Source organism: Myotis daubentonii, chromosome 6, assembly GCF_963259705.1.
Source record: "Myotis daubentonii chromosome 6, mMyoDau2.1, whole genome shotgun sequence".
NCBI lineage: Eukaryota > Metazoa > Chordata > Mammalia > Chiroptera > Vespertilionidae > Myotis > Myotis daubentonii.
In genome coordinates this window covers 94,159,075-94,186,425 of record NC_081845.1, presented here as the reverse complement: position 1 = coordinate 94,186,425, position 27,351 = coordinate 94,159,075, and the positions used below count along the sequence as shown (strand labels likewise).

The following is a 27,351-nucleotide window of genomic DNA, read 5'->3' as shown; positions in this document are numbered from 1 at the left end:
CACACACACACACACACACACACACACACACACACACAGATAGGCAAATCCATAGAGACAGAAAGCAGATTGGTGGTTGCCAGGGACTGGGGGAAGGAAAGAATGGGGAGTAATGGATACAGGGTTTTATTTTGGAATAAGTGTTTCGAAACTAGATAGACGTGGTGGTTGCTAAATGTCACTGACTTGCTCACTTTAAAATGTTTAATGTTATACTATGTGAACTTCACCTCAGTAAAAGAAAACTAGTTTCAAGATCACAAATTCTTTAAAAGCTAATGGAGTCAATTTCTTCTTCAGAGTCTATAGTTCATAAGAGCAGCCTTCCAAAGGGTTATCCTTAGTTTTATAATATTAAGTCATAAAGCTAAAATAATACACTATTTCCATAAACGAAAAAGGGGATCATTGTCACACCCATTTTCCCCAATAACTGTGGCCAATCTTACATTTAAAAAAATTCCTTGTCAAAAGAAAAATAAGCCCAAATGTAATTGTTTGTTAATTCAAGTTAAAAAGTTTTTATTTTAAAAGTCCTCCAAAGACAACTCTAGACCATGGCAGTTAAAGCCATATCTATCTAATCTGCAAGGAAGATTCCAGAAGAGACCTGGCAGGGTGGCTCAGTTGGTTGGAGCGTTATATCCTGTACACCAAAAGATTACTGGTTTGATCCCTGGTTAGAGCGTGTACAGGAGGCAACCAGTTGATATCTCTCTCTCATATCAATGTTTCTTTTTCTCTCTCCCTAAAAAAAATTAAAAAATCAGTAATCAATCAATAAAATAATACCCTTAAAAAAAAGATTCCAGAAGAAAAAGTAGAAAAGGGGGTTAATCCTTCATTGATTTTCTATAATAATATGTAGTCTTTCTTCCTAGAGTTCCCCCATGTTCTGGCTGTTCTCTGAACACAGGAATTTGATAGTTCAATGAGATGTCTAATGAATACTTCTAGTTACAACCATAAATGTGGACTGGAGCTAAGACTAGGGAAGGAGACTGAGATTTGGAAGACAACAGTCTTAGACTCTTCCAGCCAGGATGAGATGAACCAGGGGGAATATGCGCATTTGCAGAGCTCTAACTAAAAGAGCTATCTCCGTTCCCTCTACCTACCCCTGGTGTCATGCAAGTTTCCATTCCCACCACTAAGAGTATAGTAGTGGTAGAGCTATTCCAGGTATCCCAGGTTATTGAAGTTCTGGAAATATTTTCCTTTAAAATTAGATTATCTATGGTAATACATCTTAGATTTCTAATTCCCAGAAAACTGCATGCAGTAATGCAGCTAACATTATCTCATTTCCAGCAATGTAATGTCCCAGTTGACAGCCCCTCAGGCCTGCCATTACTGCCAGAGAGCCCTTCTGGTATCCCAGATGGCACAGGGCTGCACCCTATCAAATCTGTGATATACGCTGCAGACTGCTTCTACAGACAAGCTCTTTCTAGTAATTTGTGTGTCCCTTCTTAAAAATAAGACCAACATAATAGTGAATAATTATCTGTACTTGCTTGGATTCCAGATAAATAAGAGTTTCCTCTTTTTTTTTTTCCTTTCCTTTTTTTTTTACATACAACTGCCACAGTTCTTATGCATAATGACCCTATGTTTAAAAGAAGAGTAAAGCTGAGTAGGAGGTGAAATAACCTTTCAAATTAAACCAGTGAATTATCACAGGGCCAAGCATTAGTAGTTTCAGTTCCTAGAGTTTTAAACCCATTTTATCCTTTAGCTACTTTTTTTCCTACACAGGAGCTCAAATACTGCTACAAGAAGGAACAAGCAGACATAAACAGTTTACAAAACTCCTCATAAACAGCCCTTCAATTTAATCAGGTTGTTTATTTAACAAAAAAGGAAATTCCCTGCCTAGTCCAAAGAAACACTGTATCTGTGCTGTGAATAGATATTCTAATAATTTTCACTTCGGAAGCAACAAGTATTTTAAGAGCAATATGAAAAGGTATAACACACACAAACTATTATACACAGATATCGTTCTTCAGTATGAGTCCAAGGGTATGGAGTATAGTTCTAGACACTTCCTAATGAGAGTGTCCTGCTCTGCCTTTTCAAATAAATGTCTAAATATTAAAATAAGCACACTTTATGTGGCTTGATATTCAATGACTTTTTTATTTCTAAAAAGAAGACTAGAGTCCTCGATTATCCTGGAGAAACCAAGATAGCAGCATAGGTAAACACCGGAGTTTGCTGCCTTGAACAACCACTTCAAAAATACAACTAAAAGACGGAACGGACATCATCCAGAACCATAGGAAGGCTGGCTGAGTGGAAATTCTAAAACTAGAAGGAAAGAGAAAAGCATACCAAGACTCAGAGGAGGCGCAATGCGGAAATAAAATACTAAGGTACAGAGGCGCACACGGAGCGGGCTGGCGGCTGAGGGCGCGGTTGTCGTTTTCAATCGGGAGGGAGTCTCAGGCTCTGAGCTCCAGTTTCGGGCAAGTCTCTGGGGACCCAGACACATACGGGAGAAGCGGGACTGTCTGGCATCGGTCAGAACTCGAGGGCAGCTTTCTCTCAGAGGGGCTTGCAGTGATTACTGGGACATTGAGAAGCGGGGCCTCTGAGAGCAGCCATAACTGCTAGCCCCGCCCCGTTGACCCAGTGGGACCAGCCCCGCCCAAGCCCTGCAGGGAGGCTTTTGTTGGATAACCTAAGGCAGAGGCTAGATTAGCACCTCCCTAGAGATCCAGGAGCCAATGTACCCAGAGGTCAGAATGGAACCACCCAGTTTGCAGCTCCGTGGAACCATAAAGGACACACTAAGGGGGCAGACTCAGTGAGCACCAAAGCCCCATTGAAACAAGTCTTTCCCCAGAGGGGTGTCTCCAGCACAGAAGTTCTCCCACTGCAGACACAGCTGATTCTCACAGCCAATTGGCCTGGAGGTCAATTCCTCCCAGTGATACCTACAACAATCAAGGCTTAACTACAACAAGGCTGTGCACAAAGACCACAAGGGGGTGCACCAAGAGTGTCCTCCTCAGGTAATTGGGGAGGCTGAACCACTGGGCCCTAGAGGATACTTAGCACAGAAAACCACTTTATCAACACAGGGAAGCATAAAAAATGCAGAGACAAAGAAACAGGACACAAATGACAGAAATGGAGGAAAGCAAACTACTGGATATAGAGTTCAAAACAACACTTTTAAGGTTTTTCAAGAATTTTCTAGAAACTGCCGATAAACTTAATGAGACCTACAAGAAATCTACTGAGACCCATGAGGTTGTGATATAGGACCAACTAGAAATTAAGCATACACTGACTGAAATAAAGAATATTATACAGACTCCCAACAGCAGACTAGAGGATCCCAAGAATCAAGTCAACGATTTGAAATACGAAGAAGCAAAAAACACCCAACCGGAAAAGCAAAATGAAAAAAGAATCCGAAAATACGAAGATAGCGTAAGGAGCCTCTGGGACAGCTTCAAGCGTACCAACGTCTGAATTATAGGGGTGCCAGAAGAAGAGAGAGAGCAAGATATTGAAAACCTATTTGAAGAAATAATGACAGAAAACTTCCCCTACCTGGTGAAAGAAATAGACTTACAAGTTCAGGAAATGCAGAGAACCCCAAACAAAAGGAATCCAAAGAGGACCACACCAAGACACATCATAATTAAAATGCCAAGAGCAAAAGACAAAGAGAGCATCTTAAAAGCAGCAAGAGAAATAAAGTCAGTTACCTACAAGGGAGTACTCATACGAATGTCAGCTGATTTCTCAACAGAAACTTTGCAGGCCAGAAGGGAGTGGCAAGAAATATTCAAAGTGATGAATACCAAGAACCTACAACCAAGATTACTTTACCCAGCAAAGCTATCATTCAGAATTGAAGGTCAGATAAAGAGCTTCACAGATAAGAAAAAGCTAAAGGAGTTCATCACCACCAAACCAGTATTATATGAAAGGTATCCTTTAAGAAGAGGAAGAAGAAGAAAAAGGTAAAGATACAAATTGTGAACAACAAATAGACATCTATCAACAAGTGAATCTGAAAATTCAAGTGAATAATCTGATGAACAGAATGAACTGGTGATTATAATAGAATCAGGGGCATAGAAAGGGAGTGGACTGACTATTCTTGGGGGGGAAAGGGGTGAGGGGGATGCGGGAAGAGACTGGACAAAAATCGTGCACCTATGGATGAGAACAGTGGGTGGGGAGTGAGGGAGGAGGGTGGGTTGGGAACGGGGTGGAGGGGAGTTATGGGGGGAAAAAAGAGGAACAAATGTAATAATCTGAACAATAAAGATTTAATTAATAAAAAATAAAAAAATAAAAAATAAAAAGAAGACTAAAGAAACCAGTAAACTTGACCATATTTGCAGGTTATATAAAAATAAAAACAAAGATTGAAAGTATACTGTTTGACTATAACTTACTGGAACATCGAAGGTGTTCTTATAAACCTTAACCCCCTCCCACAACTCTTGTAAATACTGAAAGAAAACAGACTAATTCCAAGGGGAAATACAGGGAAATTACAGCCACAGTATTTATTCAGTGCCCACTTTAAGCCATGTGCTGGCTTTTTACATATTCTATTTTCACTGCACTCTCTACTTTTCAAACATCCATGCAAGCCAGGTATTAGGTAATTCTCGCCATTATAGAAATGAGGAAAGTGAGCCTTAGATGATTTGGTGATGTGGCTAAGGGCACAGAAAGGGTTCAAACCACGGTCTACATGCCTGACTGGGTCCATGACGTAGCTAAACCCACATGAAACACCCTCTGAAAACGTAACTGCCATTGGGTAAAAGCCACAACACTGTTTTCTTCAGGCCAGGTGGAGAGGCATTTTCATCTAATCCAGTGGTTCTCAACCTTCTGTTCCTTTAAATACAGTTCCTCATGTTGTGACACAACCATAAAATTATTTTCGTTGCTACCTCATAACTGTAATGTTGCTATTGTTATGAATCGTAATGTAAATATCTGATATGCAGGATGGTCTTAGGTGACCCCGGTGAAAGGATCGTTCGACCGCCAAAGGGGTCGCGACCCACAGGTTGAGAACCGCTGATAATCTTTGACTCAATCAAGGATTTGGAGCACTTTTCAATGTCCTCTCCCATGTGCAGAGTATTTGCTTATTTACTAGATCTTTCCTGACAGAGTTGTCATATACATAGAGGGGTACTCCTCTGTATTATGCAACCTTTTTACACTCTTTTCTGAGAATGTTTATTAACACATATATATAAATGACTACCAGCTTGGCTGGTGTTGAGCATGGACCTATGAACCAGGAGGTCATGGTTCCCGGTCAGGACATATGCCTGGTTTGTGGGCTTGGTCCCCAGTAAGGTGTGTGCAGGAGGCAGGCAATCAATGACTCTCTCTCATCATTGATTTTTCTATCTCTCTCCCCCGCTCCATTCCTCTCTGAAATCAATAAAAATATATATATTTTTAAAATGACTACTAGCCCTAGCCGATTTGGCTCAACGAATAGAGCATCGGCCCTCGGACTGAAGGGTCCCAGGTTCAATTCCACTCAAGAGCACATACCTCAATTGCAGGCTCAATCCCCAGCGCCAGTTGGGGCATGGGAGGCAACCAATTGATGTGTCTCTATCACATCGATGTTTCTCTCTGTCTCTCTCCCTCACTTCCACTCTCTCACTCTAAAAAAAAAAAAAAAAAAAAAAAAAAATTAATGGAAATATATCTTCAGGTGAGGATTAACAAAACAAACAAAAAAAGAGTACTAATTCTCAATATGAAGCTCTATTATTTTTCACATTTGCTTAGAAACTACCATATTTTAGGTAATTCCTTACTTGAGCATTTATTCCATAAACAACTGCTGTCCAGTCGTTATTTGCTGAGAAATGAACTGAGGCATGGAGGTGAGTGTGGGGGGCAGAGATGTACAAAAATATATAAAGTTTGCCCTTGAACAGCCCACTGTCTAAAGCAAGGACTGGAAACTGTGGTCCACAGACCAAATCTAGCTTACCACCTACCTGTTTTTGTATGGCCCATGACCCAAGAATAGTCTTTCAAAAGGTTGAAGAAAGTTAAAAAAAAAAAAAAAAAGAATACTTTGACATGTGAATTTATATGAAATTCAAATTTCAGTGCCCATAAGTAAAGTTTATTGAAACATGGCTAAACTTATTCATATACTACAGCGCGTGGCTGCTTTCAAGCTACAATGGCAAAGCTGAGCAGTTGTGGCAGAGATCATGTGGCCCACAAAGCCAAAAAGGTCTACTCTGGCCCTTTATAGGAAAAGTTTTCTAGCCCTTGATCTAAGGAAGGGCCTGAGAAGCCACAACACCATGTTGATAAGAACTAATGTGGAGGAAAGCAGATACTGAGAGGGTCCCAGAACACTTTTCAAGAGGGACCATTTTAGTTGGGCCTAGAGGAGGAATTTACTGAGTCCAGAAAAAAAGGGCAAAGGCCACTGCAATAGTAAAGAGATGCAGAAACGGTAGCCAGGAGATGCTGAGAAACTCAAGTAGTTTGCTATGGTGTGGGGTGCATGATGGAAAGGAGGAAGAGGGCAACAGGGGAGGCTGATAAATTAGGTTGAGATCAGTATACAAAGTCCATATGGAGACGCGTCTTGCGCTACTTCTCCCAGCTCCTCACCGCCTTTGCCAGCTCCTGCAGTCCTTGCACCTACCCCACCAGCATGTCTCAGGCTGAGTTCGACAAAGCTGCTGAGGATGTTAAGCACCTCAAGACCCAGCCAGCAGACGATGAGATGCTATTCATCTACAACCGCTACAAACAAGCAACTGTGGGTGACACAAATACAGAGCGGCCTGGGATGTTGGACCTCAAAGGCAAGGCCAAGTGGGATGCCTGGAATGAGCTGAAAGGGACGTCCAAGGAAGACACCATGAAAGCGTACATCAGCCAAGTAGAAGAACTAAAGAAAAAATAAGGAATATAGAAAAATATGGGTTTGGCTGCCAGCCACACATGTCATCTAAACTGATAATCATGCCTTGTCTTTCTAATACCACAGATGAAATGAAATAATAAAATTAACCTTTTTCCTGAATACTGTCCAGGATATGGCTCTAACATTAAGGAGCGGAAATGGTTACTCACCTTGTGGAGTAGTTTTCATCTATAGATCAATTAAAACTGCATTTATTACTTAAAAAAAAAAAGTCCATATGGCGCCCTGGCTGGTTGTTCAGTGGTTAGAACATTAGCCTGCAGACCAAAGGGTTGCAGGTTCAATCACCATTCAAGGGCGCTTACCTCGGTTGCAGGTTTGATCCCTGGCCTCAGTTGGGGCACATGCCCTCCTTCCACTCTCTCTAAAAATCAATGGAAAAAATATCCTCAGGTGAGGATTGAAAAAAAAAAGTTCATATGGTGAGCATACCAAAGAGTTATGGCAACTGGGAATCCCCCTGGTTTTGAGGAGGAAAATGGCAATCTCACTTGTGATTCAGAAGCCTGAATCACAAGTTTCTTTTTAAAAAAACATATTATTTTTATTGATTTCAGAGAGGAAGGGAGAGGGTGAGAGATAAAAACATCAATGATGAGAGAGAATCATCGATTGGCTGCCTCCTGCACACCCCACACTGGGGATCCAGACCAAAACCCAGCATGTGCCCTGATTGGGAATCAAACCTCAACCTCCTGGTTCATAGGTCGATGCTCAACCACTGAGCTACACTGGCCAAGCTCATTAATGTTTCTCTCTCTCTCCCTTCCTCTCTGAAATCAATAAAAATATATTTAAAAATAAATAATGTCCATCTGAAAGCATTCACGTAAGAAATAATAATTTCTTCTGTACAGTACAATGGGCAGCACTGAGGAGGAGGAGGCACTTCACTCTAAAACTTTGTGTATAGCATGAATATTTTAGAACAGGCATGTAAGACTTATAATTGACCAAGAAGAATGCCAAGCATTATTCCTTAGGAAATTTCTGAAAGCCAAATGGAGTGAATGAAATATTTAGAACACTCACATTTCTGGAGGTCATTAAAACAGACCCACAGCAACAGCATTCCTGATACTCATAAACTACATTATTTCCCCACACACAGTATTAGAATGATAGGAATAGACTGTAAAAAGGCAGGTACTGCGTCCCCAAAGTAGCATCAACACGTTAACTGCATTTCAATCTTATTCAAGATGTCAAAGTTTAGGGGAGGGTGGGGATAAGGGGAAGAGATCAACCAAAGGACTTGTATGCATGCATATAAGCTAAACCAATGGACACGGACAACAGGGGGATGAAAGTATGAGTGTGTGTGTGGGGGGGAGGTTGGGGGTTAATGGGGGGATGAGGACACATTTGTAATACCTTAACTAATAAAGAAATTTTAAAAAAAAGATGTCAAAGTATAAACCGCAGTTATGTGCTCTCTACTTCATAGAAAAGGGCAGCCAGGAGACTTGAGTTCCAGTTCTGCCTCTTAAACCAATCAGCCACACAAGGTGCAGGAGGGGGAGATCTCTCTCTCTAGCTTTCCCAGTTTTATTTTTATTTATTTATTTATTTTTAACTGTTGCAAAAAGCTTTATTGTCTCATTTGGTCCAGTGCATGGGAGAGGGCTCCAGGGTGGTTAAAGGAATGGCTAGTAGTTTCGGGAAGAGGCTCAGGTAAAAGCCAGAGTCGGCAAGAGGGTGCAGGGGGGGCCTCGGAAAGGCCTCTGAGCTCCAAAGGCTCCTAGTTGTGCTTGAGGGTGAGCCTCTCGAAGAGATACTCGCCCAGCCCAGCCTGGGGGCCGGCCAGCCTGCGGATGTTAGTCAGGTGGTCGCCCATCTTCTTGATGAGTTTCATCTCCTCATCCAGGAACTGGTTCTCCAGGAAGTCGCAGAGATGAGGGTCTACACGGGTCAAACCCAGGGCATGTAGATCCAAAAGGGCCTGGTTCAGGTTCTTCTCCAAGGCCATGGCGGCTTCCATGGTGTCCTGAGTTTTGCCCCACTCATCCTGGGAAGGTTTCTGCACGTCCTAGAAGATAATGCGGCCGCCTCGCTTGTTCTGCAACTTTAGGAGATGCTCAGCGCCCTCGCGCTTCTTCTCCGCCAACTCGCAGAAGAAGTGGCCCACGCCCTCCAGAGCCACGTCGCCCTCCAGAGCCACGTCGTCGCGGTCGAAATAGTAGCCCAGAGAGAGGTAGGTGTAGGAGGCCCGCAGATGCAGGTTGGCCAGGAGGTTGACCGCGGCCTCCACCTCGGTGGAATAATTCTGACAAATTTGGGAGCTCATGGTTGTTCGGCAATAAGGAGTTTAAGGTAGAAAAAAAACAAACAAAACCGGTGTTGGCTGGTCCCAGGGGTGGTCCTGAAGGTGGTGAGTGGATGAGATGCAGGAGAGTGGCCGGAGGCTGGAAGAAGGGGTGTCCCTGGGTCTGTTCTGTCCAAACACTGTTGAAGCAAGAGACAGATCCGGGACCTCCGAGTGCGCTGCCTTTCCCAGTTTTAAAATGAGGTGGTCCAAATAATCTCTAAATTCCTTCAGCATTAACACCCAATAGCCCTATATTTACACAGGTGTATGTGTCTAGAATCTACTTTTTCAATAGTACACACTGCGCAAGGCTTGTCTCCCACTGATGTCCCAGAGGTGCTTCTTCTGAACACTTCTTGAGATATTCCAGCATGCATGATATAAATACTTACTCTCTTCTTTCTTCTTTGTTAGCCCAATAGTAACCCATCATATGCACTGCTTCTACCTTACTTTAAAAAATTTTTTTTTATTCATTTCAGAGAGAAAAGGAGAGGGAGAGAGAGAAACATCAATGATAAGAGAGAATCATTGATCAGCTGCCTCCTGCACACCCCCCACTGGGGATCAAGCCCGCAACCTGGGCCTTTGACCTGAATCGAATCTGGGACCCTTCAGTCCACAGGCAGCTGGTTCCACAACCATCAAATCTCACAGAACTGGACGGTGCTATTCAGCAGGCATGGTGTCAGATTCCTTGCATCACCTTTCAACATCTCATGGAGTCAATGCCAAGAAGAATCACCACAGTATTGAAGGCAAAAGGTGGCCCAATGAAGTACTGATGTGGTGGTCATAAATCTGGCCACTGTGTGTGTGTGTGTGAGTGTGTGTATAATATATGTGTGTGTGTGTGTATGTATACACACACTAGAGGTCCTGTGCACAAAAATTTGTGCACTCAGGGGGGTCCCTCAGCCCGGCCAATGCCCTCTTGCAATCTGGGACCCTTCGGAGGATGTCTACCTGCTGGCTTAGGCCCGCATCCTGGGGGATCGGGCCCAAGTTGGCAGTCAGACATCCCTCTGGCAGCCCAGCAGCCCTCGGGGGATGTCCACTTGCCAGCGGGGAGCAGGCCTAAGCTGCAGTCAGACTCCTTAGCGCTGCTGAGGAGGCGGGAGAGGCTCCCACCACCACCGCTGCACTGGCAGCTGTCAGCCTGGCTTGTGGCTGAGCAGAGCTCCCCCTGCAGGAGCGCACTGACCACCAGGGGGCAGCTCCTGCATTGAGCGTCTGCCCCCTGATGGTCAGTGTGTGTCATAGTGACCAGTCATTCCCAGTCATTCTGCTGTTAGGGTCAATTTGCTTATTACCCTTTTATTATATAAAAATAGGTGTCCTGGATCAGGGTGGGGGTCCCCACTCGGGTGCCTGGCCAGCCTGGGTGAGGGGCTGATGGCTGTTTTCAGGCTGACCAAGCCCCCTGGCGACTGAAGCTCCCAGCCTTTCCTTTTTTTTTTTTTTTTTTATTTGCTCCAGCTCCGTGGCCATGGTGACTAGAAGCAGGTATCTGGGGTTTATTTACCTTCTATAATTGAAACTTTGTTGCCTTGAGAGGAGGCAGCAGCCACCGGGAAGCTTGGCTTCTTCCATCGCAGGGGCAAGCAAGCCTCCTGTTGGCTCCAGCTCCGTGGCCACGGCTGACTGAAAGCAGGTATCTGGGGTTTATTTACCTTCTGTAATTAAAACTTTGTTGCTTTTGAGTGGAGCTCAGAGCCGGCGGCAGGCTGGCTTCCTCCATCACTGGAGCAAGCAAGCCTCCTGCTCGCTCCAGCTGGCCGCCATGTAGTTGGGTTAATTTGCATATAGTCGCTGTGATTGGTGGGCGTGGCTTAAGGCATAGTGAAAGCACAGTCAATTTGCATGTTTGTCTATTATTAGGTAAGGTGTGTGTGTGTGTGTTTGTGTGTGTATGTATGTATGTATGTATGTATGTATACTAGAGGCCCGTTGCAGGAAGATTCCTGCAAGAATAGGGCTTTGCTCCCGCCTCTGCTGCCTTGGCTCCCTCCTGCCTCCCACTGCCTCCTGCATCCTCCCACCGCCTGCCGCTGCCCCCCGCACCCCCGCTGCACCCCGGCTCCGCTCCCGCCTCCGCCACCTTGGCTCCATTCCTGTCTCCGCTGCCTCTACTTTGCTCCCTTCTGCAGCGCTTGGCTTCCTTCTACATTGTCTTCAGTCTTCGCTCCCAGCCGGTATATGCAAATTAGCCACCATCTTGGTTGGGTTAATTTGCATATAGTTGCTCTGATTGGTCGGTGGGCGTAGTGAAGGTACGGTTAATTAGCATTTTTGTCTTTTATTAGTGTATATATCCCATGTTCAAAGGCTGTTAAATCACGTTGTTTACCCATATCTTCAGAAAAAAATCACTTCTACTGTCGTGGTAAACAACCTGCTTCCCTATTTTGCCTGGCCCTCCAGCAACTTCAGCGTGAAATTATAGCTAATTTGCCTACAAACGTCTGGTGGTCATAATAATCTGGCGTGTGTGTGTGTGTGTGTGTGTGTGTGTGTGTATGTATGTATGTAAATTGTCCCCTCAGGAGTTTAACTGCGAGACCAGTTCTATCACTCACTATGACGTGCCCTGACCACCAGGGGGCGGTGTGAAACGAAGGAAGGCCCTGGCCGGCAGCCGGCACCTAGGGAAGGGAGGCCCTGGCTGGCAGCTGGAAGGCCCCAATTGGCCCTGATCGTCGGCCAGACCTAGGGACCCTACCCGTGCATGAATTTCATGCACCAGGCCTCTAGTTATAAATAACAAAATAAAGAACACTTCTGTATCTTTTACAAACCTCATTTAAAGATGTTGTCATTATACCACTCAAATTCCCTAGGTATGAGAATTTGCTCTATAAATGCATGCTAAAATGTAATGTCCAGAAGTCAATTTCTTGACTACTTATGTGTGTTATTTTATCCGTCACTAAAAAACCATTATTCCTATCACATTTCCCTTTTTCTTTTAAGCTATCCCTTAAAGAGCTAAATTTTGGACTACTGCTCTTCCTAGAACATCTCTTCCACTGATCTTTTTAAAATTTTATCTGATCTGTTTCATACATTTTTTTAATGTTTTTATTGATTTTGGGTTTTTTTAGAGAGGAAAGAGACAGAGAGAAACATCAATGAGAGAGAAACATCATTGATCAGCTGACTCCTGTATGCCCCCTATTGGGGATCAAGCTTGCAACCCAGGCATGTGCCCTGACCAGGAATCAAACTGTGATCTTCTGGCTCAACCACTGAGCCACACTGGTCAAGCAAAAAAAAAAATTTTTTAAGACATATCTGATAAAGGACTTACAAAGAACTCAAAAGTCACAATAAGAAAATGAGTGCCTGGTTAGTAAATGGGTAAAAGATCTGAACAGACACTTCACCAAAGTAAATATACAGATGGCAAATAAGCATATGAAAAGATGCTCAGCTTCAATGTCATTAGGGAACTGCAAATTAAAACAAAAATGAGATGCCAGTACACACCCATCAGAATGGCCAAAAATCCAGAACTTTGACAACACCAAATGCTGGGGTAGATGTGAGCAACAGGAACGCTCATTGATTGTTGGTGGGAATGCAAAACAATACAACCACTATGGTTACTTACAAAATTAATATATTCTGACCATATGATCCAGTAATCATGCTCCTTAGTATTTACCAAAAGGAGTTGAAAACTTATCTCCATACAAAAACCTGCATGTAAACATTTATAGCAGCTTTATTCATAATTGCCAAAATTAGAAGCAATCAAAGTGTCCTTCAGTAGGGGAATGGATAAACTGTGGTACATCCAGACAATGAATATTATTCAGCACGAAAAAGAAATGAACTATCAAGTCATGAAAAGACCTGGAGGGAGGGACCTTAAATATATATTACTAAATGAAAGAAGCCAAACAGAAAAGACTAAATACTGTATGATTCCAACTATATGACATTCTGAAAAAGGCAAAACTATGGACATAGTAAAAAGGTCAGTGGTTACCAGGGGTTAAGAGATGAACAGGCAAAAGCCAAAGGATTTTTAGGAAAGTGAAACTATTCTATATGATACTATAATGGTGGATAATGTTACTATACATTTGTCAAAATCCATAAAATGGCCCTGGCTGGTGTGGTTCAGTTGGTTGGGCATCATCCATGCACCAAAAGGTTGTAGGTTCAATTCAAGGCATATGCCAGGGTTTCAGGCTCAATCCCTGGTAGGGGGTGTGCAGGAGGCATGCGATGAATGATTCTCTGTCATTATTAATGTTTCTTTCTCCCTCTCCCTCTCTGAAATCAATAAAATATATTTTTAAAAATCTTTTTAAAAAATCCATAAAATGTACAACAGTAAGAGTGAACCCTATTGTAAACTTTGGACTTTAGGTGGTAATGATGTGTCAGTGTGGGGTCACTGACGCTAACACATGTCCCACTCTGGTAGAGGATATTGACAGTATGGAGGCAGAGGATATATGAGCACTCTCTGTACTTTCCACCCAATTTTGCTGTGAACCTAAAACAACTTTACAAAATAAAGTCTGTTTTTTTAAAGTATTAAAATATGTGTATATATTTTTATTGATTTCAGAGAGGAAGGGAGAGGGAGAAAGAGAGATAGAAACATCAATGATGAGAGAGAATCATTGACTGGCTGCCTCCTGCATGCCCCGCACTGGGGACCAAGCCCGCAACACAGACATGTGCCCTGACCGAGAGGGAATCGAAAAGTGACCTCCTGATTCATAGGTCGACACTCAAACACTGAGCAACCCCAGCTGGGCAAAATATTTTTTTAAAGTACCATATATATATATATATATATATATATATATATATATATATATATATATATATATATATATATGCATGTGTGGACGAAAGGGGCCACATGCTGACCTGACAAGCTCAGGAGAGGCCTGCATGGCAGTTTTGCAGACTCGGAGACCTAAAGTAACCACAAAGGATGGTCTGAAATTAAACCTTAACTAAAAGCAGTTATGGTGGGCAGTTACGTCCTAAGCCGATATCTTCACTGATAAGGTCAACCTTTACTGTAACTGAGCCTATCTGTCTTTTTGCATCTATGATAACATACCCTTGAAATGTCTGGGTAACTTGTGATTTCCCTGTATCTGGAGCCCCTGGGGCACATCCAGGTGTGCTGAGCCCAGGACAGATGCAGCAGATTCTTTCATTTATCATGTTAATTGTTCCTGCACCCACCTAAGTATATGTCCATCATTTTACTTTTTATCCTATCACAGAGGTTTCCCCCACTTCGCTTAATCCCACCTCCTTAAATGTGTCACCAATGAATTTCATGTATAAATACGGATGTAACCCTGCCATTCTCCGGAGCACTATCTCAACTCGTTGAGGTTCTGCTTCCCGGCATATGTTGACAGTTTGGCTCAAATAAACTCACAAAAATTCTTTACAGGTTTCAATGGTTTTTTTACGTTAACACATGCTATGCATGTAAATATAATCTAACTTAATTCTCACAATAACCCTAGAAATTAGATGATGCTAGTGGATGTATTTCTATTTTATAAGTGAAGAAACTGTGATTTAAAGAGGGTAACTGACTCTAGCACAGCCGTGGGCAAACTACGGCCCGCGGGCGGGATCCGGCAGTTTGAAATGAATAAAACTAAAAAAAATAAAAAATAAAAAATAAAAAAGACCATACCCTTTTATGTAATGATGTTTACTTTGAATTTATATTAGTTCACACAAACACTCCATCCATGCTTTTGTTCCAGCCCTCCTGTCCAGTTTAAGAACCCATTGTGGCACTCGAGTCAAAAAGTTTGCCCACCCCTGCTCTAGCACCATGTTCTTTCCACACCCTTGACTTCATTTGACTGCTCAAGCACTATCCAGCATTATTAGCCAACACTCACAATGAGTCCTGGGAGTCTGCATCTGAATAAAGAGCAAATTACACTTGTAGCTTCAGTTCTATAGCACATGGTTTAAATTTGCAAAACATGCTCAGTTATACAGTAACAATTAATCACAACACTCAAACTAACAAGAATATTATCTCCCTCTCTACTTTCTCGGGTAGCCCAAAGCTGACAGATGTTTATAGCTGCTTTATGAACTGTGAGGCTGCATTACATGTTAGCAGCCATACTGAGCGGTTCACTCAGTTCTAAGCCAGCAGAGCCTGGAAGTCCTCCAGATCCACATACTCAGCCTTAGAAGGATACAGGGTTATCTGGGTCCCTTTGCAAATCAATAAGCACTTCCACTAGAGGAAGGCAGCTATACAAAATAAATTTGCAAAAGTAGCAAATAATAAAAGGGAAATAAAAACACCAAGGGCAGACTTAACTCCTCATCCACCCACAGTGGTGAAAAATAACTGAATTTTCAGCCTAGCCCATTAAAAGGAGTGAGAAAAGCAGGCTTGTCATTTAAGGATCAGAAGCAAACTCAGCAGTTGTGGGAGATGAGTCTTGGCAGTGAAAAGAGGGCCCAAAATAGACGTATTAAACATGGCTAGGTGAGAGTTCTGATCAGCATGTATTTTTAGTAATTGCACATTTGTAACTTTCACATGTCCAGTTCAAAATTAGTCTAGCTATCAATCTTTCAAAATATATATGTGTTTTTTATTGATTTCAGAGAGGAAGGGAGAGGGAGAGAGATAGAAACATCAATGAGAATCATTGATTGGCTGCCTCCAGCACACCCGCCCACTGAGGATCGGGCCTGCAACCTGGGCAAGTGCCCTGACCAGGAATCGAACCATGACCTCTGGTTCATAGGTCAACACTCAACCGCTGAGCCACACTGGCTGGGTTAGCTATCAATCTTTTAAAATGCCAGAAAAGTTGCCCCTACCCCACAATCGTCCTCACAATGGAAATAATCATGTGTTCAAGGAGAAACATGTTTTAGATGATTGTAAAACATCACAAAACAAGACTGGTATAGGAAACAATAATAATTCTTACACTGTCCTTGTCAATCACTGCAACTACAACTGAATTTAAATGAACTTACTGTTTTGTTCTCATCTAGAGCTCAACCCCTTTATTCTCTAGCACTGAAAAAACTCCTGCATCATTTTGAATATTTCCAACAGCAGTTCAATCTGTTGTTTCCCTTCTGTAGAAACTTTTTGAAAACTAAATATTTGCATTTTTAAATACTTGAATATTTACTAATAACAATTTCTAAAAAAAACTGCTAATGACAGTTTCTAGAGCTAAATAACAGGGAATCAATATGTAAATTCTACCCATCCTTTAAGGTTCAAGCCAAGGGATTGATTATTGTGTCACAACCTATAATGGAACATTAGTTGAATACAGGATACAGAAGGGACACATAGTATAGAAATATAAATTTACAAGGAACACAACTATAATCCTACGAATTTCTTTGAAAATGATTTCTACCACATCTACAAGTTGCATTTCAACTGATCAAAATCACTGTTATAAGTATGTACCACACTTCAAAAGCTAATAGCAAAAAAATATGATGAATATCTCCACCTTGGCTTTTTATTAGTGAGAATTAAAGGTTACTCATAACTTAAATATTTACTGAAAGATAATTGCAAAAAAGCATCCTAAAATCTCATCTTTCATCATTCTGAAACAAAACTACCCTAAAAATATGAAATAAACCAGCAGTTTTTTAAAATTAAAAGGTAAAAATTCCAAACATCATATCACATAAGCAAATTTTGTCTATTTTAAAAAATATATCTTTATTGATTTCAGAGAGGATGGGAGAGGGCGAGAGAGGTAGAAACATCAATGAGAGAGAATTATTGACCGGCTGTCTCCTGCAAGCCCCCTACTGCGGATCGAACCCAAAACCCGGGGATGTGCCCTGACCGGGAATTGAACCGTGATCTCCTAGTTCATAGGTTGACACTCAACCACTGAGTCAAACCAGCCAGGCAAGTTTTGTCTATTTTGTAAATCATAATGTATGTATTTCAATGTGCACTTTAATATGAATTAGGTAAAAAACAATGTATTTATTTGTTGACAAAGAAATCACAATTTCTTATGTCATTATTTTAAACTAAATTATACAATGTGAATTATTTGGTAAATGCAGGAAAGGTAGAAATATATTTACATATTAACATTCATTTATTCATTCAAACACTATTTCTTGCTAATGTATATATGCCTGACTCTTGTCTAGAAACTAGGGCTACACTGAAAAGCAAGACAGAGGAAACCATTGCTCTCATGGAGTGCGTATAAGGAGGGGAGTCATATAACAGGTAAATGAGGTAATAACAGACAATAATAGGTGCTAGAAAGATGATGTGACAGTGTATGACTTGGAGAGCTATATCAGAGAGCCAAGAAAGGCCTCTTTGAGAAAAACCAACAGATTAATCTAAAATGATTCATCTTTTATTTAAATCATTTGTTGCATGCTCCCTCAGAATAGTGAAAAGAGTTTTTAAAGTCCTACAGAAGATTAACGCTAGCCATGAGCTGGGCAGGTGCACAGAGGGTCTTCTCAGGAACCTTACGAAGTATCAAGCAGCTAGCTGGTCCTGACCTCTTCCTGGAATGACTCATATATGTGCCTGTGCTAAAATAACTAATACTAATAATCTTGGGGACAAATCCCAGGTTACCTACAGGCAGTTTAGTAAGTATTACCTGAAAGATTAAAAAGAAAAGAAATGGTTAAGTAAAGTCCTAAAACATAATATTTAGAAAGTATACTTATATTTCTCGTTTCTTTTAAAGAATTGGTGACTTCTCAAAGAATATGTTAAGTATTACTCAAGGTCCAAACAGATTATTCACAGAATATTTCTGACAACTTGTACCTGCCCTAATGGATAAATTTGGTTTTGCTGCCTTCTTGGCACCATTCTACATAGAAGTCTCCAGATGTTCTTTAAACTCAAACATAACTGTATCCTCTGCTCCGAAGAAGGGTTAGGAGAGCACAGTTCAAATTCAGCTAAGTTCTGGGGCCTCAGTGTGAGGAGCATGTTGTCCTGTAATTTGGAAAAAGGCACAGAATTAGAAATTTGAGGGGTAGATAAGACGGCTAAACTGGTTGCCTTCTTTCTTCCTGTGCTTGGCCTTCACATTGCATCAATACCAATCATCCTAGGTTCAAGTCAGAAACCTAGGAGCTACCAGAGCCACCTTCTTTCTCCCTCTCCTTCACCTCTCATAACCAATCTGTTACCAAGCCCAGGGGATCTCTACATCTCTGAAATCCATCTCCTTCTCTCTGCCACTAACCTATGAAAGGTATTTACTTGACAGTACTACGGCAGTAAACTAACGGTTTCTCAATATAGGTGCTCTCCCCCCTCCAATTTATTTCTATTCTGTAGCCCAAATTATCTTTCAAAACTAAAATCTGGTCACATTTCCCACTCACCCCTGCTGTTTTTTAAATCCTTACCTGAGAATATGTTTATTGACTTTTTTTTCAGAGAGAGAAAAACAACAATGTGAGAGAAACATTGATCTGTTGCCTCCCATATATGCCCTGACCCAGAGATCAAACTGTAACCTAGGTTAAGTGCCCTGATCAGGAATCAAACGTGCAACCTTTTGGTATATGGGATGACACTCCTCCAACTAATTGAGCCACCCGGCCAGGGCTCACCCCTACTTTTATTAAAACCCTTCAAATGGCCCTGGCCAGTGTGGCTCAGGGGATAGATCAGCCGTGGGCAAACTACGGCCCGTGGGCCGGATCCGGCCGTTTGAAATGAACAAAACTAAAAAAAAAAAAAAAAAAAAGACCGTACCCTTTTATGTAATGATGTTTACTTTGAATTTATATTAGTTCACACAAACACTCCATCCATGCTTTTGTTCTGGCCCTCAGGTCCAGTTTAAGAACCCATTGTGGCCCTCGAGTCAAAAAGTTTGCCCACCCCTGGGACAGATCATCAGCCTGAACACTGAAGGGTTTTGGGTTCGATTCCCAGTCAAGGGCACATATCTGGGCTGCAGGTTTAATCCCCAGCCCTGGTTGGGGCACGTGTGGAAGGCAACCAATGGATGTGTCTCTCTCACATTAATGTTTCTCTCTCCTCTGTCTCTCTCCCCCTCCCTTCCTCCTTTCCACTCTGAAAAGCAGTGGAAAAAATATCCACAGGTGAGGATTAACCAAAATACACACACACACACACACACCCTCAAATGGCTCCCATTACTTTTAAATCACAACTATAATCATACTAGAGGCCTGATGCATGAAATTCGTTCAGGGGCTCAGCCCTCACGGCAGCCCCGGCTTCGTCTGGAAGGTCGTCTGGAAGGCCATCTGGTCTAATTAGCATATTAGCTCTTTATTATATAGGATGGGTGAAAATACAGATGAAATAAGATTGATTAAGGCTGGAAGATGAGTACATTGAGTTTATTATACTATCTTTCTTCTATGTATGTCTGAAATTTTCCACAATAAAGTGTTAAAAAATGAATAACAACCAAGAAACAAAGACCCAATGCCAAAGACCATGGCTGGCAGCACCTCCACGGTCTGGCTCACTGACCTCACTTCATGTTTGTTCTCTGCTTCACTAATCTCACTGGCCTAATTTCAGTTCTTCACATATACTACACTCTCTCTTGCTACAGTGCTTGCACATGCTGATCCCTCAATGTGGAATGCCCTTCCCAGTGCCTCGTTAACTCCTCCTCATTCTTCAGAGATCAGGGCATCCTTCCCTAAGAAACTCCTGTCCACCCTGTCCATATAAAGGTCTTTTGTCAAGTGCACTCACTGACGGATGTTATTTTTCTAGATAATGGTACCTCAGTTTATAATCAAACATTTCTGATTGTGATTATCTGTAACCTTCATAAGAGCAGAATCCATACTTTTGCTTATCAGTGAATACCAAGCATCTGCAATAGGACCAGCTTTTTAAAAGTAGTTGTTGAATAATCTATTACTATTTAAGACTATCAAGGCAACTGCTTTCAAACTTTTATAACAAAACATTCTAAATTTAAAAAGAAAAATGTTATTTTGGCCCCAGTTTCGCTCAATTTGCTACAGAGAAATTGTTCATATTTATTCCCTTTGAAGATCCTTTCATTTGAGATACTGGAGTCCTCAACATTCCTGTGATAAAAGTATCATGATCACCAACCAAAAATAACCACACAAATCCACCCCCTGGCCTCTCTTCACTCTTTGTGGTTGCTCCTCTTCTCCCCTCCCCCACGTCAACATCAAAGAACTGGAGACACTTGGGGATAAATTCCCTGCCAGACCCCAGGGGCTTCCTCCAGTTCCTGCTCCAGGGGGCTGGCACACAGACTTCCATGAGAAATGCTTCAGCACAGCCCCAGGAGCTCACTCGGATCTGCTTCCCATGCGATCACACTAACATGCCTTCGCCAGTGTAGCCCAGGCGTCATCACACTGCCATGTAAATGGGCTTAGCTTTTTACTTTAGCAAAACTCCTGGGTGATAGGCAAAAAGCAGAAGAGATTAGAAATTAAATCTGATTTAAATAAGTTTGGTTATTTTATCATGTTAACATTCAGTGTAGCAATTCATGGAACTATAGAGTGACATCTTGAATATTAATTTCAATACTTCTTAGAAATACAATGCTGGCACTAAGGACCATTAGGACCCTAAGAAAGAAATGGCCAGCCAGGAGACTCAATTTATCAAAATAACATCTAAACACAAAACTACATGAGGCATTTGGCACAGGCTTCACTAAGTACTTCAGACATCATCAATCCAAATTTATAATGGAAAAGAAGCCAAGTAAAAATTTAACTTTTATTCTATGACCTGCTAAGTAAATCAAGAGTAGAGTCCAAAAAAAAATTTAGACACCCTCATTTGAAAATAATCCATGTTAACTACAAATCACTCTTGTCAGTTAAAGCTAGATGGTGAGGACTTCACTAGGAAATAGTCTAATGCCATGAATATACGTATCTATAAATCAAGAAAGTTCTGTAATATGTAGTTCAGCCTATTAACTGGCATTGCTACTGGTAAATAAGTCTGAATTAAGAAGGTCCTTGAAATACAAACATAAGAGGAAGAAGGATCTACTATAATTTTAAGTAATATTTTTAAACACAAAAGTGGTCTTTAACACCAGAGCAAGAGAGTAAGTAAACCTTAAAATTCCTTTTTAATTATTTGGGGCAACATTCTTCTATCTACTCAAAGCTGAATAATGGCATTGAAAGACCTTCATGCATTTTTAGAAACTTTTTTACCAAGTTCAGTAAAAAAGTTTAACAGAAATTATCTTTCAATCCAGGAAATAAAGTTCTCAAGACTGATTTATCACTTGCTCAGTATAAAACCAGGACTAAAGAGTAGACCCGTCTGAAAACTAGACCATTCCTACCTGCAGGAAAGACTGCATTTCAATTTCAGACAGATGAAACCTGTCTTTAAGGAAAGATTTCATATACTATTACAGTATTTATTTGCTGACTGTGACAAGTCTCAGATGTCTGCCCTTGCACTTAACTAATTCCTCCTGCCATCATTAGTCCCATTCTGGTGTTTATTGGAAGCAATATGGTTATATATAACAGGACAATTATTAAGTAATTCCTCTTCTGGTTTTCTCTTTAAGAAGTGTCCAGCCAGCATGGCTAGTGGTTGAGCTTTAACCTCTGAACCAGGAGGTCATGGTTCAATTCCCAGTTAGGGCATACAACTGGGTTGTAAGCTCGATTTCCAGTGTGGGACATGCAAGGAAGCAGCTGATAATGATTCTCTCTCATCATTGATGTTTCTATCTCTCTCTCTCCTTCTCTCTAAAATCAATAAAAATAAGTTTTGTTTTTAAAAGAAGTGTGGCTCTTTATCTGGCAGCTACTAGGAGAAGTTTTAAGTGGTGGCCTGTATAGCCAATTAATAGTATATATGCGTAAGGCTCCTACACAGCACTGACCAAATGTTTAATTTAATAAGCCAGTCAGTGTGTGTATGCCTCCTCAAGTACCAGGGCCCTTAAGAAGACTGTTCATGTCTATCACTCCACAGACCTTGATGTGTAGGGAGCTGATATAGGGTTAAGCCTCGGACTGACCTGTGGGCAAAGTCACAAACAATTCCCAGCTTAGAGTGCACAGTCCTCTTAGCATAATTAGGCTTGACCTTGTAACACTCCCTAGATCGCATCTGGGAAGCTAATGAATGGGCTGAGGAAGTGCAGGAAGTATAACCATGGTGTAAACAAGTGAAACTCACAAGAACAGTGTAAACAAGTGAAACTCACAAGAACAGTGTAACTTTGGTAACCACTACCTTGTTTACCTCTCACTATAAAATAAAGGCTCAGCTTGCCTTGGGATCTCTCTGTGGCCTCAGCCAGGCACAGGGAAGATCCACCGAGACTAAGGAAAGCTAGAGAGTTCTGAACGCTGTCTCCGTGTAAAACATTCTTCACCGACTCCATCCACACCTTTGGGAACCCCTGGACCCGCTGGGGCTGGACCCCAGCATTGACGTGTCTTGTTCATTGTACAATTTGCCAGCTAATCTCTTAAAATGTGTAGAGAATTTTTAAAATAAGCCTTCTAATTCTTTATCTGTCAGCATACTGCCTACAGGTGGAATTAGGTGACAGTTTCCAGTTCTATTTTCCCAGGAAAAAGCTTTGACTGGAGAGAACCAAGATGGTGGTGCACGTAAACGCCTGTACTCTCCCCCTCCCACAATCACATCAAAATTACAATTAAAACACAGAAACGCCTGAAATCTGGCTGAATGGATGTCTTACAACTAGAGAAGTAAAGAAAGCACATCGAGACTGGTAGTCAGGGCGGAGACACAACAGGCTGGTCCGGCACCCACATACAGCGTGTTTTTAAGCAGAAGGGATATCTCCAAGGACTCAGTGAGAAGCAGGGGTCCCAGACCCATACCAGCCCCAAGCCCAGGGTTCCAGAGCTGGGAAGAGAAGTCCCAGTAACTTCAGGCTGTAAAGAATATCAGGGACTGTGGCTGAGTGACACATAAGCTGCTGGAGTCCCAGGTGTTCCTCTTATCAGGGCCCTTGCGCGAACTTACACAGTCTCACTTCCTCTGAGCTCCTGCCCGGTAGCAGCTTTGGGAGAAATCCAGGGACATAGGGGGTGAAACTGGACTGTTTGGCATCAGGGCAGGAACTCGGGGTGGCTTTCTCCCAGACAGGGGTGCTTGCAGGGGTCATAGTTCCTGTGCTGGCACCTCCCCATCAGAGAGCTGACTGGCAGACATACCTGAGTTTCCATCAGCTTGGCCCACACTGTTCACTCAGAATTCCTTGCCAAAACCGGTTTGGCTCAGTGGATAGAGCGTCGGCCTGCGGACTGAAAGGTCCCAGGTTCGATTCCGGTCAAGGGCATGTACCTGGGTTGCGGGCACATCCCCAGTGGGAGATGTGCGGGAGGCAGCTGATCGATGTTTCTCTCTCATCGATGTTTCTAACTCTCTATCTCTCTCCCTTCCTCTCTGTAAAAAATCAATAAAATATATTTAAAAAAAAAAAAAAAAAAGAATTCCTGAGACCCTGCCCCATCCAATTTGAAGCCCCATCCAAGCTGTATGAAGCTGCTTTTCCGTATGAATGGCCTGTCCTGGCTCAGGCTTCAGACTTTGCTAAAAACTCTCAACCAAGCAGCAGCTGGAGTCAAACCTATCAATAAAAGGCCCAAGACCTGGCAATAGCACCAGCCTACATTGCTTCTTAGCTGGGTCTCGCCTAGCACTTCCTAGCCCAATACAAGTAGCAAACTTCTGCAGATCTCTCTGTAGCTCCTGCCCGGTGACCCCAGGCAGTGGCTGACTTTGCATTGTCCAGGAGGCCCAGAGCTAGTGCACCCACTTCAGACCATATCAGAGTATAACTTCAAACCATACCAGGTTACAACTCTACACATCACAAGCAACACTCTCCAAGGGGCAGACTCAGTGAGCACCAAAGAGCACTGAAGCAAGTCCTGCTCCATAGGGGTGCCTCCTGTGCAGCAGCTCTTCCATTGTAGACACAACTGGTCCTCACAGCCAATTGGCCTGGAGGTAAATTCCTCCCAGTGAAGCCAATAGCAATCAAGACTCAACTACAACAAGACTGTGCACACAGCCCACACAGGGGTGCACCTAGTGTGCCCAGCTCAAGTGACTAGGGAGGCTCAGCCACGGGGCCCTACAGGACACCTAATACACAAAGCACTCTAACAATTCCAGGAGACATAACAGCTCTACCTACTACGTAGGAACAAACACAGAGAGGCAGCCAAAATGTGGAGACAAAGAAATATGTCACAACTGAAAGAAATGGAAGCAAGCAAACTACTGGATACAGAGTACAAAACAATGGTTATAAGGTTACTCAAGGCTCTTAATGAGAGCTTTAAGGGACTTAATGTGAGCTTCAAGAAAATTAATGAGAGCATCAAGGGACTTAGTGAGACTTTCAAGGATCTTAGTGAGAATGTCAAAGACATGAAAAAGGACCAGTCAGAAATTAAGCATACACTAACTGAAATAAAGAATAATTTATAGGGATTCAACAGTAGAGTAGAGGATTCTGAGAATCAAATCAACAATTTGGAATATGAGGAGGCAAAAAACACCCAACCAGAAGAGCAAAAAGAAAAAAGAATCCAAAATTATGAAGATAGTGTAAGGAGCCTCTGGGACAACTTCAAGAGTACCAACATTTGCATTATGGGGGTGCCAAAAGGAGAAGAGAGAGACCAAGATATTGAAAACCTATTTGAAAAAAATGACAGAAAACTTCCCCTAGCTGGTGAAAGAAATAGACTTACAAGTCCAGGAAGCCCAGAGAGTCCCAAACAAGGTCCACACCAAGACACATCATAATTAAAATGCCAAGAGTTAAAAACAGAGAGAATCTTAAAAGCAGCAAGAGAAACACAGTTTAAAAACCTTCAAGGAAGCACCCATATGACTTCCAGCTGATTTCTCAACAGAAACTTTGCAGGCTATTCAAAGTGATGAATAGCAAGGACCTACATTCCAAGATCACTCTACCCAGCAAAGCTATCATTCAGAATTGAAGGTCAGATAAAAAGCCTCACAAACAAAAAAAAGCTAAAGAAGTTCATCACCACCATACCAGTATTACATGAAATGTTGAAGAGTATCCTTTAAGAGGGGGGGTTGGGGGGGGGGGGCGAGAAGGAGGAGGAGAAGGAGAAGGCGATAGGACATAGGAGGAGAAAAAATAAGAACAATAAAATGGCAATAAATACATATCTATCAACAACTGAATCTAAAAATCAAAATAAATGAACAAGAAATCTAATGAACAAAATAAACTGATGAATAAAATAGAATCAGAGACATAGAAACATGGAACAGATTGATGAATTTCAGAGGGAAGGGTGGTGGGGGAGCTTAACCAAAGGTCTTATATGCATATTAGAGACCCGGTGCACGAATATGTGCCCGAGTGGAGTTCCTCATCCTGGCCGGTGATCAGGGCCGGCTGGTTGTGGAAAGGGACCACAGGAGGTTGGCTGGCCACGGGAGGTTGGTTGAGCATCTGCCTCTTGGTGGTCAGTGTGCATCATAGCTACCGGCCGGTCGTCCAGTCATAATGGTCACTTAGGCTTTTATATATATAGATTTGCATTATCTATGGACACAGACAATAGGGTGGTGAAAGCCTGGGTCGGGGTGGGAACCAGGTGGAGAGGGGCAATGGGAGGGAAAAGAAGGGACATCTGTAATACTCTCAATAATTAAGATTTTTTAAAAAAACTTTGACTATAGCCCTGACCAGTTTGGCTCAGTGGCTAGAGCGTCGGCCTGTAGACTAAGGAGTCCCTGGTTTGATTCTGGTCAAGGGCATGTACCTTGGTTGCGGGCACATCCCCAGTAGGGGTGTGCAGGAGGCAGGTGATTGATGTTTCTCTTGGATGTTTCTAACTCTCTATCCCTTCTCCCTTCCTCTCTGTAAAAAATCAATAAAATATATTTTAAAAAACAAAAACAAAAAAACTTTGACTGTATATATGAGTTTTCTGATAAAGTCTGAGCTATACCCCTAGCCATCTTAAGGATTATTGTCAGCCCACACTACAGCACTAATTCTGCAGAATGGGCTGTGATCTTCCTGTGCACAACCTAGGGCAGTGAAGGCGAACCTTTTGAGCTCGGCATGTCACCATTTTGAAAAACCCTAACTCTGGTGCCGTGTCACATATAGAAATTTTTTGATATTTGCAACCATAGTAAAACAAAGACTTATATTTTTGATATTTATTTTATATATTTAAATGCCATTTAACAAAGAAAAATCAACCAAAAAAATGAGTGTCATAGGTTTGCCATCACTGACCTAGGGGATTATCATTATCAAGAAGCTCCTGGATCATCAATCCAGAATACAAAAGAAACAAGTTAGGGTACTAAAACTCAACCTACATAGTGTAAGAGTTTAACATGCAGGAAAACAAATGAAACATTCAGCTATTCAGCCAGATCACTTTAGCAGGCAGTTCTTTTGAAGCACAGCCACTGCTACCAATAAGAAGTGACCCACCAAAACAAGTGCCATAAATCCTGGACTTCACTACACAGCAACAAATTCTCTCCATATAAGAGTGAGAAAAGGATTTATTGTCTGTGTTCTTTTCAAACTTATGCATAAAATAATACCAGTCTACAGCAGTATTTATAAATTCCAAAAAAAATGACAATATATGGATGACACACTAAGGATCAGGATCTAAGAATTGCAGAAGCATATATGATGCAGGCTGGGTTTTTATTAGTTTTGTTTTGTTGGTTCTCCAAAAGTTAACTATTTAAAGGCTTTGATTATATACTTGAATAATGAAGGTGAAATTAAGTTTCACACAAAAGAGCAAATACTAAGCAAAATATTTTGAAATGTGTAAGTCACTCTGATTAGGTAAAACCCTTAATAGTTCTAGGAATGAATGACTTGACAAAAATATGGTTTATTAATCTGTTTGCTTTTCTTCCTTTACTAGAAACCAGCTGGCCATTGGTTTTACAGATCTGCATCTTATATCAAAGTTCATTAACACTTTACATAACTGATGGTTACTGTTTTCATTAGTGTTACTAGCATAT

At 41.8% G+C, this 27,351-nt stretch overlaps 2 protein-coding genes and 1 pseudogene across 2 annotated transcripts in view; 1 reads left to right on the top strand and 2 right to left on the bottom strand.

The window, feature by feature from the left end:
• NUDT3 (nudix hydrolase 3) overlaps nucleotides 1–27,351 on the bottom strand; it is a 109,343-nt gene that overhangs the window by 55,610 nt on the left and 26,382 nt on the right. The window lies entirely within an intron of this gene.
• On the top strand, nucleotides 6,634–7,159 carry LOC132236573 (acyl-CoA-binding protein-like). The gene has a single exon (XM_059699689.1). The coding sequence runs from the start codon at nucleotides 6,692–6,694 to the stop codon at nucleotides 6,944–6,946; it is 255 nt and encodes an 84-aa protein (XP_059555672.1). The 5' UTR covers nucleotides 6,634–6,691; the 3' UTR covers nucleotides 6,947–7,159.
• On the bottom strand, nucleotides 8,545–9,461 carry LOC132237436 (ferritin light chain-like; annotated as a pseudogene).